This window comes from Sceloporus undulatus, chromosome 2 (assembly GCF_019175285.1).
Source record: "Sceloporus undulatus isolate JIND9_A2432 ecotype Alabama chromosome 2, SceUnd_v1.1, whole genome shotgun sequence".
Classification (NCBI taxonomy): domain Eukaryota; kingdom Metazoa; phylum Chordata; class Lepidosauria; order Squamata; family Phrynosomatidae; genus Sceloporus; species Sceloporus undulatus.
The window spans coordinates 5631632-5648828 of NC_056523.1; the positions used below are offsets into that span (position 1 = coordinate 5631632).

The 17197-nt window shown below is 42.7% G+C and overlaps 2 protein-coding genes across 2 annotated transcripts; both read left to right on the plus strand.

The window, feature by feature from the left end:
* The first annotated feature begins 294 nt into the window (after positions 1-294).
* Positions 295-7281, plus strand: LOC121923343 (zinc finger protein 24-like). Its single transcript, XM_042453688.1, has 4 exons — positions 295-404; positions 4362-5199; positions 6678-6795; positions 7235-7281. Exons 2-4 carry the CDS (start codon positions 4723-4725, stop codon positions 7279-7281), a joined length of 642 nt encoding a protein of 213 aa, XP_042309622.1. The 5' UTR covers positions 295-404; positions 4362-4722.
* A 94-nt stretch (positions 7282-7375) lies between these two features.
* Positions 7376-14262, plus strand: LOC121924272 (zinc finger protein 501-like). Its single transcript, XM_042455588.1, has 3 exons — positions 7376-7457; positions 9370-9496; positions 11688-14262. The coding sequence occupies exons 1-3, from the start codon at positions 7383-7385 to the stop codon at positions 13040-13042; spliced, it is 1557 nt and encodes a 518-aa protein (XP_042311522.1). The 5' UTR covers positions 7376-7382; the 3' UTR covers positions 13043-14262.
* Positions 14263-17197: the final 2935 nt, after the last annotated feature.

The window sequence follows — 17197 nt, forward strand, 5'->3', positions numbered from 1 at the left end:
CATGTCTAAAATTCATGATTTAAAAACTGCCTGGATAGCATAGGATTAAATAGATTTCAACTAGTACTAGTTTCCTAGTTACACAGAAGAAACCAACTGGGGGACCTTGGCCACAGTCAACAACAGCATGTGAATGCCCAGGACTGCAGTGTATCAGTATTGCCTTTTTGTGCAGTGGTTAAGGAACAGGGCAGGGCTTGGAGGCACATTACTACAACCATCACAGGGTTAAAGCCAGAGAATGGAGTACTAGAGAGGCCCATAGGAAGAAGGAGAATGCGTCACTTCCTATCCCCCATCCTCATTCCACTCCCCCTCCCCAATTCCCTGAGAAAGCAGCCCCTCTTTGTCTTTTATTCCACCACTCCCACCTCCAAGAAAGAACCGAGCCAGCACCGGGGCCGGTGAGTCCTCCTCCTCCTCTTTCTTTGTTAGGGATGCAGAGAGGGGAGAGGAAGGGGGAGGAGGGTTGGGTTTATTGGGGGGACTGAATAAAGGAGGTTGTTGGTGTTGTGTGCTTTCAAGTCCTTTCTGACCTGTTGAGACTTGGCAAAATTGGTTCAGAGAGGTTTTCCCTCCCTCTGAGGCTGAGAGAGTGTGACTGCTTGACCAAAGTCACCAAGTGGCTTCCAGTGGCTGAGCAGGGGTTCACACACTCAAACCACTACACTCATAGAGTTGGAAGAGACCCCAAGGGCCCCCCAGTCCAGCCCCATTCTGCCATGCAGGAATTCACCATCATAATAGTATCCTAGAGTTGGAAGAGACCCCAAGAGCTCCCCAGTCCAGCTCCATTCTGCCATGCAAGAACTCTCAACCAAAGCTTCTGTTTCAAAAACCTCAAAAGAAAGAGACTCCATCACTCTTAAAGGGAGCATATTCCACTGTCCAACAGCTCTTACTGTCAGAAAATTCCTCCTAATGTTTAGGTGGAATTTCTTTTCCATCCATTGCATCCATTGCTCCATGTTCTCCTGTTATCTGGAGCAGTAGAAAACAAGCTTGCTCCCTCCTTAAATACCCTTCAAGTATTTAAACAGTGCTCTCATATCACCTCTTAACCACCTCTTCTCCAGGCTAAACATTCCCAGAACTGGACACAGTATTCCAGGTGGAGTCCTGACCAAAGCAGAATAGAGTGGCACTACGACTTCACTAGATCTAGACACTATACTTGTATTTAATGCAGCCAAGAATCGCATTGGCCTTTTTAGCTGCCGCATCACACTGTTGACTCATGTTCAACTTGTGGTCTACTTGGACTCACATGTTAAACCCTTATCCTTTTACGTTAAGTCCTTTCCCTTTCACATATAGCCTCCTTAAGCCAGGTGTACCCCATCCTATATCTATGCATTTCATTTTTTTTCCTACCTAATTGCAGTATCTTACATTTCTCCCTCTTGAAGTTTATTTTGTTAGTTCTGGCCCAGGCTTCTAATCTATTGAGCTTTAATCTATTGAGGTCATACTGAGGTCATTTTAAATTTTGATCCTGTCCTCTGGAGTATTAACAACTCCTCCTAATTTGGTGTCATCTGCAAATTTGATAAGCATGCCTCTTATGCTTTCATCCAAGTCATTGATAAAGATGTTGAATAGCACTGGGGCCAGGAAAGGTCACTGTGGCACTCCACTGGTCATACAAAGATATACAGTCGCCCCTCCAAGTCTGCGGACTTGAGATCCATGGACTTGGAAATCCACAGAGGGGAGACTGCCATTACCATGAATGGGGCACGTGCCCCATTCAAGCCTATGGGGCTTGAATATGCACACATTTTGGAACTTGCGGAATCCCCCGTGGGTTCCAAGGGCCTGCTGTATATATGTCATCACATCATACACACACACGTGTGTGTATAGCATGTACAGGCAAATAAGGAGGGAGTTGTTGTTGTGTGCCTTCAAGCCCTTTCTGACTTAAACAGCTTTCTTGGGAAAATTTTGTTCAGAGGACGTTTGCTATTGCCATCCTCTGAGGCTCAGAGTCTGTGACTTGAATGTCACCCAGTGGGTTTTCATGGCTGAACGGGGATTCAAACTCTGCTGTCCAGGGTGATAGTAGGGAGAGAGAGTGTCCCCCAAATGTTGAGATGCTTGGCCTAGAGAAGGAAGACAAAATTGGCTAGAAAGGCAGGGGAGGAACTTGTGGTACACTACTTTTATAGGGAGGTCTGTCTTAAGACAGCATTGCCAACTAAGGTCCAAAACACACTGCAGAAATAATCCAGTCTGAAATGTCTTTCTCTGCCCTGGCTCAGTGCTAGAGAATCCTGGGAATTGTAGTTCACTGACACCAGAGCTCTCTTGACCACGAAAGCTAAATGTCTCACCATACTTCCCAGGATTCGCTAGCATTGAGCCAGGGTGGTTAAAGCGGTCCCAAGGTGGATTATTTCTGCAATGTGTTTTGGACCTAAGATTTGTTGTTATGAACTGCAGCTAACTCAACTTCGACTTATAGCGTTCCCATGAGTGCATCTACACTGTAGAAATAACCCACTTTGACACCACTTTAGCAGCCACGGCCTCATCCTACAGAACCCTAGGATTTATAGTTTCGTGAGGTACCGACATGCTTTTGGCAGTGAAGGCTATAGAGACTTTGTGAAACTACATAACGTATCTCAGGATTGCATAAGATGGAGCTACAGCACTTAAAGAGGTGTCAGACCATTGCATTTGTGAAAGAACTATGCGTGGTACATTTTTATTGCATTTTTGAAGTTCAGCAACCAAAAATACACTAAAGGGTTCGAACAGACAGGCCAAAATAAATCTGCTTCGAGTCATTTTGGAAGTATACTGTATAAATGACACATTTTAAGAGGCCAGAAGCTGCGCCAAAGCTGTGCTCCAGTCCTTAGGACTGGGGCGTGGCTTTGGCGTGGCTTCCAGACTCTTGGGACGCATGCAGCATTTAAACAGCATACCTCCAATGTGACCCGAAGCAGGTTTATTTTGGCCTGTCTGTCCGGGCTCAAAAACAGCTACAATCTTGCAGAAAGGTTTGTCATTGCAGGTCTGTGTTAAGGTTGTGTAGAAGACAGAATTTCAACAGGTGTCACTTGTCACACAACCAGGTAATAAGCAACATATGCTGACATTTCTTCGTCTGCCCAACCATTAAAGGTGCATTTCCCCCTCTCCATTTTTCCTTGCGGCAGCTCTGAGATCGCAGAGGGATTGTCATCCCAGCATCGACTAGTCTTAGGTCCAGGAGACACTGCAGAAATAAGCCGGTTTGAGACTGCTTTAACTGCCCTGGCTTAGTGCTAGGGAATCCTGGAAATTGTAGTTTATTGCAGAACCAGAGCTCTTTGATGCAGAACACTAAATGTCTCACAAAACTACAGTTCTCAGCATTCCCTAACATTGAGCCAGCGTGGCATTCTTGTTGTGAGCTTTCAAGTCACTTCTGACTGATGGTAACTTTAAGGCTCCCAAACTCTGGCCTTCCAGGTGTTTTGGACTTCAGCTACCAGAATCCCAGCCCTTCTGAGTTATGAAGTCCAAAACACCTGGAGGACCAAAGTTTGGGAATCACAAGGCGAACCTATCACAGGTTTTTCTTTTGCAAGATTTGCTCAGAAGGGTTTTGCCTCCGCTGTCCTCTTAAGGCTGAGAGAGTGTGATTTACCCGCATTTCCATGACCAGGTGGGGATTCGAATCCTGGTTTCTGGTCATAATCCAGCCCTCAAACTATTACACCATACTGTCTTTCTTCAGGTGGTATGCTAGTATTTAAAGGTTTAAAGAGAATCAAAATGCATTCACTCTTCATAGAAATATGGGAAGCAACCTTCTACTGTGTGAGACCCTCGTTCCATCTGGACCAGGATTGTCAATGGCTCTTTGATGTTTCAGTCTGGATTCTTTGTTAATCTCACTGGGAGGGATCCTTAGTATTATTTTGAGAGAAAGGCGGTGTATAAATCAAATGTAATAAAAATAAAGCAAAATAAAATTCCCTTGTGGTCTCCCATCCAGGCCTGACCCTTCCTAGCTTCTGAAATTAGACAAGAGTGGATGTCTTCAGGGTGGCATGAATGATATGTAAGTAACATTCCCCACTCAGCCACTGAGTGATTTTGGGCAAGTCACACATTCTCAACCTCAGAGGATGGCAATGGCAATGGCAACCCCCCTCTTAAGAAACTTGACAAGAAAACCCCATGATAGGTTTGCCTCAGGGTTGCCAAGAATCGATTTGAAGGCATTCAACGACAAACCCAGGGCAAAGGGTTTGTGTTCCTCTTTTCTGTTACATCCCTTGGATCTGAGTCAAAACAAATCATTTCCAAGGGTAATCGACATTTCTACCTTTTAAGTTGCTTGCTTGCTTCATCTATTGCAGGTGCTATTGGATCATTCCATCCTGCCTCCATGTAGAAACCTGAGATCTCCAATTTGAATGAGTCCCAGAACTCTCGACTCATAGGATAGAACTGGTTATAATTTCTTGGTGTGTCTTATAATCTATCCAGACAAATCTGAATTGAAGTTGTAACAGATCTGCTACTAAACCCCCTTGAAAATGAAGCAAGAAACCGGTCCAAAGATCTAGGAATTTTTATCTCCCCCCTTTTTAGGAAGAAGATCTGAACCATAATTAGAATCCTTTCCTTCTGCCTTTGAAACAGCGAAGTGGCTCAATGGGATAACATTTTACACCAAGAGTTTCTTGGTTTGCCACACCTTAGAAAGTCAGAAAAGAAATGGGAGCCTATAGAGGTGATTTTTTGGCCCAAATGCGCACTGCCTTGGGATATAAATGGAAAATGGCAGAAGAAGAAATACCTAGGCCAGAAGTAGGACAAGACCCTGAAGGCATCCAGGCTGGGAGCAGAGGGGAATTCTGGGGAAACATATTTCAGGAGATGACAAGCGAGAAATTGCTCAGTTGGGAAGTCCAGTGCCAGCACTTCCGGCAGTTTTGCTATCAGGAAGACCAGGGACCTCGAAAGGTTTTCAACCAACTCCGTCATCTTTGCCATCAGTGGCTGAAGCCAGAAAAACACACGAAAAATCGTATCCTGGAGTTGGTGATTTTGGAGCAGTTTCTGGCTGTTCTTCCCCCAGAGATGGAGAACTGGGTGAGGGAATGTGGGCCAGAGACTGGTTCCCAAGCGGTGGCCCTAGCAGAAGGTTTCCTGTTGAGTCAGGCAGAGGAGAAGAAGCTGGAAGAGCAGCAGGTGAGAAGAGTTTCCTCCGTGTGGTTCTACAGAGCTGAGAATACGGATTGAGTCTCCCTTATCCAGAACTCGGAAAAACAAAATAATCAAAAAATTCCAAAAACCCCAAAACCTTTTCAAGGGTGGATGAGATAGTGGCAGCTTTGCTTTCTGTTGGATCCGTGTAAACACACTTTTTTCATGCGCAAAAATATTAGAAGTATTGTATAAAATTACCTTCAGGTTATGCATGTAAGGTATATATGACACTTAAATGAATTTCATGTTTATACAGATGAGTCCCATCTCCAAAATATCTCAGTATGTATGTACAGTGCGCCTGCACAAAGCACAGGCTTGCCATCTACAGTTTGCACTCCCACAGATGGCACACCCTGGCTTTTTCAATGGACGCATGCACACGTGACGGTGCAAGCAAAAGTACGCATTCATTGAGAAGAACGGGACTTAAGGTCCCACGTTTTTTACTATCCTCAGTAGGATCCTGCAGAAAATACTTTTGGTTCAAAGGATTTTGGATAAGGGGAGGACTCGCTATGAACAAAAATAAGATGTCTTGGTTAAACAAAGGCCGATACATACTTCTCTTCTGTGCGGGCTGGCGGTGGCCTTTTTCCACTGGAGGGAAGCCGGAACCCAAAAAAAAGCAGGTTCTTCTGAACCCACGGCGGTAGCGTAACAAGTGCACCACGGTGCACTCGTTACGTAGCGCCGCGAGATGCCGTGCAGACACCACATGGCACTTGCATAAATGGTGATGCCATGTTACAGGGCAACGCCATTAAAAAAAAAAATAAAATAAAACTTTTATTTTATTCGCTTTTCTGTGATGAGACAAAGCAGCTCACAACACATTAAATATTCACATTCAACATTATGTCCCAAATCCCCCCTTAAAACAGGAATTAACTGATACAATAAAACTGGTGTTAAAAATATCTTTAAAATAAAAAATTGTTAGCCCTCATCACGGGAGGGTTGCGGGGTGTGGGCACTCCAACCCCCCCCCCCCCCGGCAACCCAGCACATGACAAGGGCATCAGAAAGGTCAGTCTGTCTGGGCCAAGCTTCTGATAAGAAGCTCCTTTAAAAATCTACCCCCCCCACTCCCTTTTCACTTTTCCTTTTTGTCTAGCTGGAGGATTTTTTTAGCAGCATCAGCATTGGGAAGATGGTGAAGAAGGCTAGAGAAAAAAAAAATTCATACAAGATAGCAGCAGTGTGTTACAGTAAACAAGACAATAAAATCTGAGCTGGAAGGAGTTGTGATTCTGCTGTTTACTCATCCTACTGTAGTTGTGTGTGCCAGTCTGTGTGTGCCAGTCTACAACAAAGTAACAGCTAGCTACCTCTAGAATCGCTCACTGAACATGTGTCAACAGCACAAATAGAGTGAAACGTCCCAACGTTTTGCTGCTACTGTTCTTCTCATCCTCATTTATTTTCTTTACTCTGGATATTTCCTCACTCTTTTTCAGGAATTATTTGTGGAAAGGAGCATGATTTCTCAATGGCGATGGCATCTTCAAGAGCATCAGCCAAAAACCACTGTTCCGGTGGATCGTAGAGGAGTGCGACCCAGCACAACCTCTTTGCGTAAGGCTTACAATGGCATAGTTCTATTTTCTCTCCCTTTGTTGTTGTGTGTTGTGTTTTCAAATTATTTCTGTTTTACGGTGACCTAAGGTGAACCTATGATGCAGTTTTCTTGGCAAAATTTGTTCAGAGGGTTTTGCCTTTGCTTCCCTCTGAGGCTGAGAGAATGCACTGCCCAGGGCACCATTGGTTTGTGGCCATGGTTTCCAGAGTTGTAGTTCAACATCAAGTCACTACACCATGCTAGCTGTCTTTCTTGCTCTTATTACCTGCAACTGCAATGCTTTTATTATGCCCCCTGAGTTTAAGGAGGGAAAAAGATGCTCATCTGGAATCTCAATGGTTTAAAAGAGGATTGGATGGTTTGTCTTACCAAAGTAATGACATATGTTACACAGCTTTCTCTCACAGTGATGATGACTTTTTAATTTCTTTGCAGTTACAATCTCTGTGCCCACTTTACTTTTGCCACTACGACACTCCTAAGCTGCCTCTTGTTCCCTGTCTCCCATTTTTCTAGTTACAACAGCCCATAATGTTATGATCAGTGTATTTCCTTACCACCTCTGTCTTTTCTAGATGACAGAATGAAGCCAACGTTCCATTCTTGGTTGTCTCCTCTTTGTGGTGGAGCGGAACTAGCAGCCGTGCAACCTGATGAGGTAGGGATCTTTGGCATGGGTGAGGGAACCAGCTAAGGGCTGGAGAAATCTCTGCCACTTTGCTTCAGTGATGGCAGCCTCAAGAAAGTGAAGAAGGCAGGTCATGGACTGTAAACTCCTGAACCTCTCTACCTACAGAAATACATCACTTTAACTATACAGTTGGCCATCCATATCCACAGATTTTGCATCCACAGATTCAACTATCCACGGCTTGAAAATATTCCAATCAATAAATCAGTAAATCCAAAAGCTGACCACAAGAAGGTTTGGCTGGGATAGGCTGGCTTGTCATAGATGACAGCTCCTCTCCAGAGGAACACACAGGCAGTAGGCAGAGGAAACACTTCCTTCCAGCCACAACACTCCACGATTCTACCTGTTTCTCCCCAATGTGCATCCTGCTCCTAAGCAGGCAGAGAAAATCCCTTCCAGCTGCAGTAAAATACCAAGGTTTCAGTTTCTTCATCCTCCTCACACATGACCTTCTAAGCAGGGAAAGGAAACACCTTCCACCAAGTGACAGCAGGATTTACATTCCCTGTTCTAAACAAGCAAAGGAAATCTTTCCCATTCTGCAATGCCAAGAACACAGTTGTGTTCTTCACTTACCCTTCATCTACCCCTAGTCTGGTAGATGAAACTCAGTTTAGTCATTTATTTATTAAGGTGTTTCTGTCCCTTCCTTTATCACAGGATCTCAAGGGTGGAATAGTAAGGGTGCTTACTGTTCAAAAATCCATGCTAAAATTCCTTGATCTCTTGACTCATCCTTGCTTAACTCACTCTGCTTAACTGCACAGGTGTGGTGGAAGAGCTATGTGTCATGGGCAAGATTATTTATTTATTTATTGAAAAATGTAAATTTGAAAGGTTGTAGCTTGGGGTAATGCAAACTGAAACTCACCTCTGTAAAAATATTTATTGAGTACAGTTGGCCCTCCATATCCACAGATTCTGCATCCATGGATTCAACCATCCACAGCCAGCAGATATTATACTTCCAGATTGTGACCATAAGGATAACGACTTGATTGGATCAAAGATATAAATTGTATTTATTTATTAAGGTGTTTCTGTCTTTCCCATTATCACAGGATCTCAAGGGTGGGATAGAAGTCTTTTAACATATAAATAAAATAAATATCTTTGATCTAATAAGCAGAGTTCTTCTTATAACCTCAAGCTGACAGTGCAGTCACAGTCTAGAAGTATAGGTACATATGTGGCTAGTAGCTTTTCCATGTGTATTATTTTCCCCGAAAAGTAAGATTTTCAAGGTTTATATATTTTATTCATAGGTTCACAGCATGAGACAATAACAATAAATTTACCATTCAACTAAACCATCTCTCCATAGATCCGAATGTCACATCACATGTCACTGTGGGTGAGATGGAAATTCCCTGCTGTCATTGATGAAATTACTTAAAGGAATCCATGTTGAGCTTAGTTCTGACTGGTCATTTCTGTCATCTCGTACTGTAGATGTAAGCTTTTCCTTAAGTGCTATTTCCCAGTTTTAATACTTCAGTTGAGAAGTGGTCCATTCCCCCCCAGTTCTGAGCTATTATCAGTCTCAGGTCCAGTGGTTTTAAGAACATTTTTCCTTAGAATAGAGCACTGCTCTTTACCTGATTTTTTAAAAAAATAACCCTCTTGAAGTGGCCTTCTAGTCCCACAAAGAGATCAAAGTTGCCCCCCCCTGTCTATTTTAATGTTGGTGGTTATTGACACATGTTGTGGCAGTGAGTTCTGTGGCTTAATGACATTCTGTAGAAAGAACAAAGGCAGTATAGGTTCCCATCTCTGTACTAGGGATATTGTTATAAACCTCAGTCTTGTCTTCCCACTGACCTGCCATTTATAAATTGAAATGGCAAAAATATTTGCTTCTCTCCTGTTCCTTCAGGGCCAAGTGACCTTTGAGGATGTGGCTGTGTATTTCACAGATGAGGAGTGGGCTCTTCTCGATCCTGACCAAAGAGCCCTGCATGTGGAAGTTATGGAGGAGAACTGTGGGAATTTGACCTATCTGGGTAATTCTTTTTCTTCTCCCATTGATTCAATAGATGCTCACATTAAAAAGGGATTGTCATTGCCTATTTATGAGGACCTAGCAACCTTTGCTGTAGTTGTTGTGTGCCCTCAAGTTGTTTCCGACTTAAATTGGCTGTAAGATGATCCTATCATGGGGTTTTCTGGGGCTGAGAGTGTGTGATTTGCCCAAGATCACCCAATGGGTTTCCATGGCTGAGTGGGAAATCAAACCCTAATCTCTACAGTTCTAGTCCAATGTTCAAACCACGGCACCACGTTGACTCTCCTTTATCCAGGGTCAAATCCCTTAGCAGGATTCTGAGGAATCTCTCAAAAGCAAACTGTATTCAAGTGGTGGTTGGTCGTTACCCTGACTGGGGTGGGGTGGGGAAGCATACCTACCCTGGGTTTTAGTCCAAATTTCAAAGACACTGTTCTAGGTGCTTCTAATGATTCTAACTGTCCTAGTCTACTCATTTCCCAGATCAAGTAAGACTCGAGGGTCTAGCAAAGTGAATCAAAATCAAAAGTGTATCAAATGTTTTGGTCATTACATGAAGATGTTAAGAAGGGATGCAGCAATTACACCAAATGTAAAGTTAGCATACATCCCTTCAGTGGATCATAGGTATCCTTTATCACAGTTACCATTCACCAGGGTCCCTATGATGAACTAGATACCACCCCAGTGGACCAAGTTCTTAGACTGAACTACAGCTGATTGCACCCCACCGGCCTGATTGTACCTGATCTTTAAATGATCTTTCCTTCTTTTCTATGAAAAGTGCTGGCAATTTCACTGGTGAAGGGGGAAAAGAGCACTCCATTCTAACAAAGGAACTATTTCTCAGGCATTCTGGAATAGGAACATACTAATCTATCTCTGTAGCATGAGCTGACACTGGACAGGCTGCAAGAATAACTGCAGCTACTGAAAGCCACTTTATTATTATTGTTTACTAGAGGCTTGCTTGATTAACTAGTACATGCCCAGTTACTATGTTCTGTATCCCTTAGAAATAGCAATAGCAGCTTCATTTATATATGTATGTGTATGTATTTTATTGGACTGTGATCCCGCCTCGATCCACCTGGGACAGGCAGGAAATATAAATAAATAAATTATTATTGTTGTTTATATACTGCTTCATACAACTCTAAGCAGTCTCTAAGCGGTTTACAACTGTAAGCTAAGTGCCCCCTCAAGCTGGATACTCATTTTAACCACCTCAGAAGGATGCAAGCCTGAGTCAAGCCAGAGCCCTGGTTGGTACTATTGAACTCGCAACCTTATGGTTTGTGAATGAGTGGCTGCAGTCCAGGCATTTAACCACTGCGTCACCTGGGCTCCTTAACTATATTAAACATGTATAGGATGAATGTGAGAGCTAAATACCTCTCCTCACCAATCTTCTGGAAATTCTAAATCCCTAACAGCACTAAGCAGCCCATGGTATTGGTAGAACTCGCCTTTATCACATGATTGTGAAAACTAGACATTGAAAAAAGTTCATTTGAAATGTGCTGCTGAGGAGGAGTTCTACAGATAGCTTGGGCTGCCAAAACTTAATCATCCTGGAGAAAGTGGGAGGCAGTAGGAAAAGAGGAATACCACATTACAAATGGATTGTTTCAGTCAAGGGTGCCATGCTGCTGAGTTTGCAAGACCTAAGCAGGACTGTTGATGACCTGGGCTCATAGAGGTTTTCCATTCAAGAGTCTATGACCAACATAGACTCTTGGGCATAGATTTTATAACTGAAGGACCATAACTGTATCAATTATTTAAAAAATTTGGATGAACTGAAAGGTAACATGATAGGATATGCCTTCCCTCTAGGTTTTTTCTAGGAGCCCTGGTGGCACATTGCTTAAATTCCTGGACTGCAGCCACTCACCCACAAACCATAAGGTTGTGAGTTCAATACCAGCAAAAGAGCTCAAGCTCAGCTCAGGTTTACATCCTTCTGAGGAGGTCGCTAAAATGAGCACCCAGCTTGTTGGGGGCAATTAGCTTACACATTGTACACTGCTTAGGGAGTGCTTAAGTGCACTGATAAGTGCCATAGAAATGTATTTGCTATTGCTATTTTCTGTCATGAACTATGGGAGTTAATAGGTTTTGTTCCCTAGGTTAAGATTCCATTTTTCTCTCATGGTTTTACCAATTTACTCTCTTCATTTGAGCAGATAATGGTTGGGACAGCAAGAATGAGGAGCAAGAAGATAGAGTATTACTGGAAAGTGCCACATGTATAGAAGAACAACAGCAGAGCAAGGAGACTGAGGAAAAAGAGAATAGGAACACTGCTTGGCCTACTTCTCAGGGTGGTGATGTCTATGAAATCCCAGACCAGGAAAAAACAGATAAAGGGAAAGAAGTCTGTGTGTGCCTGGTATGTGGGGAAAGTTTCAACAGTAAGTCTAACCTTAAAGCTCATGTGAAGATGCATAAAGAGGAAAAACCATTTAAATGCTCAGACTGTGGGAAGAGCTTTTCTCAGAGGAAAGGCCTTATTCGACATCAGAGAATTCACACAGGAGAGAAACCCTACACCTGCTTGGAGTGTGGGAAGAGCTTCCGTCAGAGTGCGGCTCTCATCACACATCAGCGCATTCACACAGGGGAGAAACCATATACTTGCTTGGAGTGTGGAAAGAGCTTCTGCCAGAAGACGACGTTGGTTCGCCACCAGAGAATTCACACAGGTGAGAAACCATATGCTTGCCTGGAATGTGGAAAGAGTTTTAGTCATAGATCACAGCTGACGTCTCATCTAAGAGTCCACACAGGAGAAAAACCATATACGTGCTTGGAATGTGGCAAGAGCTTCAGTCAGAATACAAACCTTACTTTACATCAAAGAACCCACACAGGGGAGAAACCATTTCGATGCTTGGAATGTGGAAGGAGCTTCAGTCATAGTTCAACTCTCATGGCACATCAGAGAACTCACACAGGGGAGAAACCATTTACGTGTGTCGATTGCGGACAGAGCTTTGCTCAGAATGCAAGCCTTATTTTCCATCAAAGGACTCACACAGGGGAAAAACCATACACTTGTTCAGAATGTGGAAAAAGCTTTAGTACAAGCACAAGCCTCACCTCACATAGAAGAATCCACACAGGGGAGAAACCATATACTTGTTCTGAGTGTGGGAAGAGCTTTTGTACAAGTACAAATCTTGTTACGCATCAAAGAATCCATACAGGGGAAAAACCATTCAAGTGTTCTGAGTGTGGGGAAAATTTCCGTAAAAAAGCACACCTCCTTCGGCATCACATGACACACACAGGCGAGAAGCCATATAAGTGCTTGGACTGTGGGAAGAGCTTTAGTGAGAAAAGGAACCTCATTTCTCATCAGAGAATCCACTCAGAGTATTGGAATGGGGATCCTCGAAGCACTAATTGGGTTCCTTCCTCTCTAAATTCAGAGATTCTCCCTATTGCCCAGGAATCAAGTTCTTTCCAGAACCCTCTGAGTCAGAAATCTAAACAAGTAGAAAGTCTAGAGTGTTTTACTCTATTTCTAAATGAATAGAAAGGTCATTTGTCAAACCTTACTTGGTTACAAAACTTCAGTTTTAGCAAATAGAAGAGGGGAAAAAAACCTAAATTAACTTTATAAATAAACTAAAGTTTGAAATAATAATAAAACAAAAAGAACATTGGCAAAAACATTGATTTAAATGTAAAGGTTGGCAGGATTGTGGGGCACCTCTTAGGTGTATCTCACACTACACAGTTATAGCCTTGGGATCCCATTTTAACCGTCATGGCTAAATTCAGCAGAATCCTGGGATTTTTAGTTGGCTAAGGCATTGCAGCTCTTTGTCAGAGAATTCAAATATTACACAAAACTACAATTCCAAGGATTCTGGAAAGATGGGAAATCAGCAGATAAGACTATTGGGTAGATAAGAGGACCAACAGAAGACACTCATTAGGCTTCTATAGCATGTTTTCCATGGAGCTTTTATACATATTGTATCTTTTTAAACTAGTTGTAAAAGGTCTGTTCTTGCATGTGTTACTCTGGACACATACTGCTGGGAAAAACAGAACTCAAACTAAGATCCTGTTCACCAGTTCCGCAGTGTAAAATTATCAGCTCTGTTACATCAGAGTTGCAGTCCAGTTGTACAAACTGGGTGTACAATGGGTGGTACAGCTGTGCACTTTTTAGTTGTAAGAGAAGGAACCCAGTCCTCACATCCATTGTAAAGCACTGTGCTTCCAAAACCTCCTGGGCAGTCCAAGCACTGGTGCAATGGTTTATGCTGGTGTAGAATGTCTGCAATCATGAGCAAGTGCACACTCTTACCTAACCTTTGACAAAGTGCTTCTGTAACCTTATTAATGAATAACAGCATTGATGTCTGCAACAACAACAATTCTGGCCTGTGAGTGCAATCCTATACCTATATCTAGTCTATCCTATACCTAGTTACCTGGGAATATGTTTCACATGGCATAGAATTATATAGTTGAAAGTGACCACAAGGTCCATCCAGTCCAACCCCCTGCCATGCAGGAACACAGTATCAAAGCACCCCCAACAGATGGCTACCCAGCCTCCTTTTAAAAACGAAAAAAGGAGGCACCACCATAGTTGGAGGCGGCATATTCCACTGTCAAACAGCCCCCAAAGATCCATCTCTAGGAGGGATGCACAGAGAATCCTCCCCCTTTCTTCTTCCCCATAGAATCGTAGAGTTGACAGAGACCCCAAGGACCATCCAGTCCAACCTCCTGCCATGCAGGAAGACACAATTAAAGCACTCCCAACAGATAGACATCCAGCCTCTGTTTTAAAGGCTCCAAAGAAGGAGACTCCACCACACTACCAGGCAGCGTATTCCACTGTCAAACATCTCTTATCATGAAGTTTGACCTAATGTTTTGGTGGAATCTCTGTAGTTTCCATCCATTGCTCTGTGCTCTAATCTCTGGAGCAGCAGAAAGCAACCTTGCTCCATCCTCAATATGACATCCCTTCAAATATTTAAACAGAGTTATCATGTCCTCTTTTAATGTCTTCTCCAACTTAAACATGCCCAGCTCCTTAAGCCACTCCTCTTGGGCATGGTTTCAGACCTTTTACCATTTTGGTCACCCTGCTCTGGACACATTCCAGCTTGTCAATATCCTTCTCGGTTTGTGGTGCCCGAAACTGGACACCGTATTCCAGGTGAGGCCTGACCAAAGCAGAATAGAGTGGTACTATTACTTCCCTCAATCTAGGCACTATACTTCTATTGATACAAGCTAGAATTACATTGGCTTTTTTTTAGCTGGTGCACCACACTGTTGACTCATGTTCAGCTTGTAGTCTACTAAAACTCTTAAATTCCTTTTGCATGTACTGTTGTCAAGCCAGGTGTCACCCACCTTATATCTGTCATTTCATTTTTCCTACCTAAGTTCAGTCTCTTACATTTCTTCTTGTTGAAATTTATTTTGTCAGTTTTTGGCCCAGCTTTCTAATCTGTTAAAGTCACTTTGAATTCTGATGCTGTCTTCTGGGATATTAGCATTATTGTTGTGTGCCTTCAAGTCATTTCTGACTAAGGTGAACTTGCAATGGGATCTTCTTGGTAGATTTGTTCAGAGGAGGTTTGCCATTGCCTTTCCCTGAGGATGAGAGCGTGTGACTTTCCCAAGGTCACCCAGTTGGTTTTCTGGCTGAGCTGGGAATTGAACCCTGGAATTTTATAGGACCAGGCCACAGACAGAACCCTGTGACACCCAAATAGTCACCAGAGTCTATTCTGGATCCAGTTCCATGACCTTATGGGACTTACCTCTGAGTAGTTATAACACAGAAGTGGGAATTGTGTGGCCTCCAGATGTTGTTAAAGAACAGCTCCCAGAAGGCCAAGACATCATAACTAACTTTAAAAAATGCTGGCGATTGTAATTCAACAATACTTGGAGGGCCGCATGATCCAAAGCCCAGTCCAAGTTCTAATGAATTAAAAGCCCAGATTGTGTCTCCCTTATCAAAATGCCTGAGACCAGAAGTGTTTTGAATTTTGGGGATATCTTGGAGATGGTACTAGAGTCTAAAAATATTATGTTTCATATACATCTTTTACCTGAAGGTAATTATATATATATATTTGTAATTTTATGTGTGAAACAGAATTTGTGTACATCAAACCACCAGAAAGCAAAAGCCACCCATTGGGGCCATTTTAGATTTTGGAAAATTTCAGATTTCAAAATTCAAGATCAGGGAAACTCATCCTATATAGTGTAGTCTTTTGCATTACAAATGTATAGCTTCTAGATATACCTTCAAGCTGACTTCAACATATAGCAATCCTATCATAGGTTCTTGTTAACATTTATGCAGAGGACATTTGCCATTGCCTTCCTCTTAGGCTGGGTGACTTGCCCAAGCCCACGCAATAGATTTCCATGGCTAAATAGTGATTTGAATTCTGGTCTCCCATAGTTGTAGTCCAACATTCAAACCACCACATCACATTAGCTCTATACCTTCTTACTTCAAAGTAAGCTCTACTTTATATTTACATAGGTTTATGCTGTTAGCATTGGGGAAATTATACCTTTGAAGAGTCAGTTCGTTAACTGGGAGTCATCAACTCAATGAAACAGAATCTATTACATTTGAATAAAGGCCAGAAGACTGCGTCCACACTGGAGAAATAACCTGGTTTAGCACCACTTTAACTGCCCTGGCTGAAGGCTATGGAATTTTGGGAGTTGGAGTTTGTTGTGGGATCCAGAGAGAAGCAGAGCAGTTCCTCCAAGGCAGTCACTTCTACTGGCAAACATCAACAAGTTCTTCCTAATATTCAGATGGGATCTTCTTTCTTATCATTTGAAGCCTGGTTTGTGTCCTAGTCTCTGGAGCAGCAAAACACAAACTTGCTCCATCTCTACAATTACATTCTTTCAAATGTGTAAAGGTGGCTATCATTTCTCAGTCTTCTCCAAGTTAAACATACTCGGCTCTCTAAGCTGTTCCTCTTAAGCCTTGGTTTCCAAATCTTTGATTACCTTGGTTGCCCTCTGGTCACATTCTTGAACTGTGGTGCTCAGAAGTGAACACAGTCTACACGTGACATCGATCCTAATGTACAGCTCCACTACTACTTACCTTGACCTTGACACTATACTCCTTGTGATGCAGCCCAGAATTACATTGGCTTCCCTGGCTGCTGCATCACACTGCTGACTTCATGTTTAGCTTGTGGTCTACTTAAGATTCTTAGATCTTTTTCACACGTACTGCTTTCAAATGAGGTTTCACTAATCCTATAGTTGTGCATTTCATATTCCCAGCCCAGATGCTGTACTGTATCCCTGTTAAAATACTTTTTGTTACATTTTGGCCTAGATTTCCTTTCTGTTCAGTTAATTTGCTTTTTAAATAAATTGAATTACTTTTAAAATAAAAGAGTACATGAATAAGAGGTTCTCTCTCCTCCCCATGCCCATTTTATCAGCAGTGGACAGAATTTGGGCTAGCAGGGTTTACTTTGTTTTATAGTGAAGCCCTGAGAACTGTCGACCACAGTGAGGCACAGAAGCATAGCTAAGGAAGGCAGAAATAAATATCAGAGACAGAATGGCTCAGAGCATACCTATAGTCCAAGAATGTGGTTTCAGTACCTGATCCAGAAGAAAACAGATTCTTTGACCCAAAAAATCTGCCCCTTTCCTC

What these genes read in the sequence shown, in the direction of transcription:
- LOC121924272 (XM_042455588.1), top strand. Translation starts at nt 7,383, where the DNA reads ATGAAGCCAACGTTCCATTCTTGGTTGTCTCCTCTTTGTGGTGGAGCG. An exon ending in CAGCCGTGCAACCTGATGAG is followed by an intron (nt 7,458 to 9,369) that starts GTAGGGATCTTT and finishes CTGTTCCTTCAG; the next exon opens with GGCCAAGTGACCTTTGAGGA. An exon ending in TGGGAATTTGACCTATCTGG is followed by an intron (nt 9,497 to 11,687) that starts GTAATTCTTTTT and finishes TCATTTGAGCAG; the next exon opens with ATAATGGTTGGGACAGCAAG.
- LOC121923343 (XM_042453688.1), top strand. Translation starts at nt 4,723, where the DNA reads ATGGGAGCCTATAGAGGTGATTTTTTGGCCCAAATGCGCACTGCCTTG. An exon ending in AGAAGCTGGAAGAGCAGCAG is followed by an intron (nt 5,200 to 6,677) that starts GTGAGAAGAGTT and finishes ACTCTTTTTCAG; the next exon opens with GAATTATTTGTGGAAAGGAG. An exon ending in ACCCAGCACAACCTCTTTGC is followed by an intron (nt 6,796 to 7,234) that starts GTAAGGCTTACA and finishes ATTTCTTTGCAG; the next exon opens with TTACAATCTCTGTGCCCACT.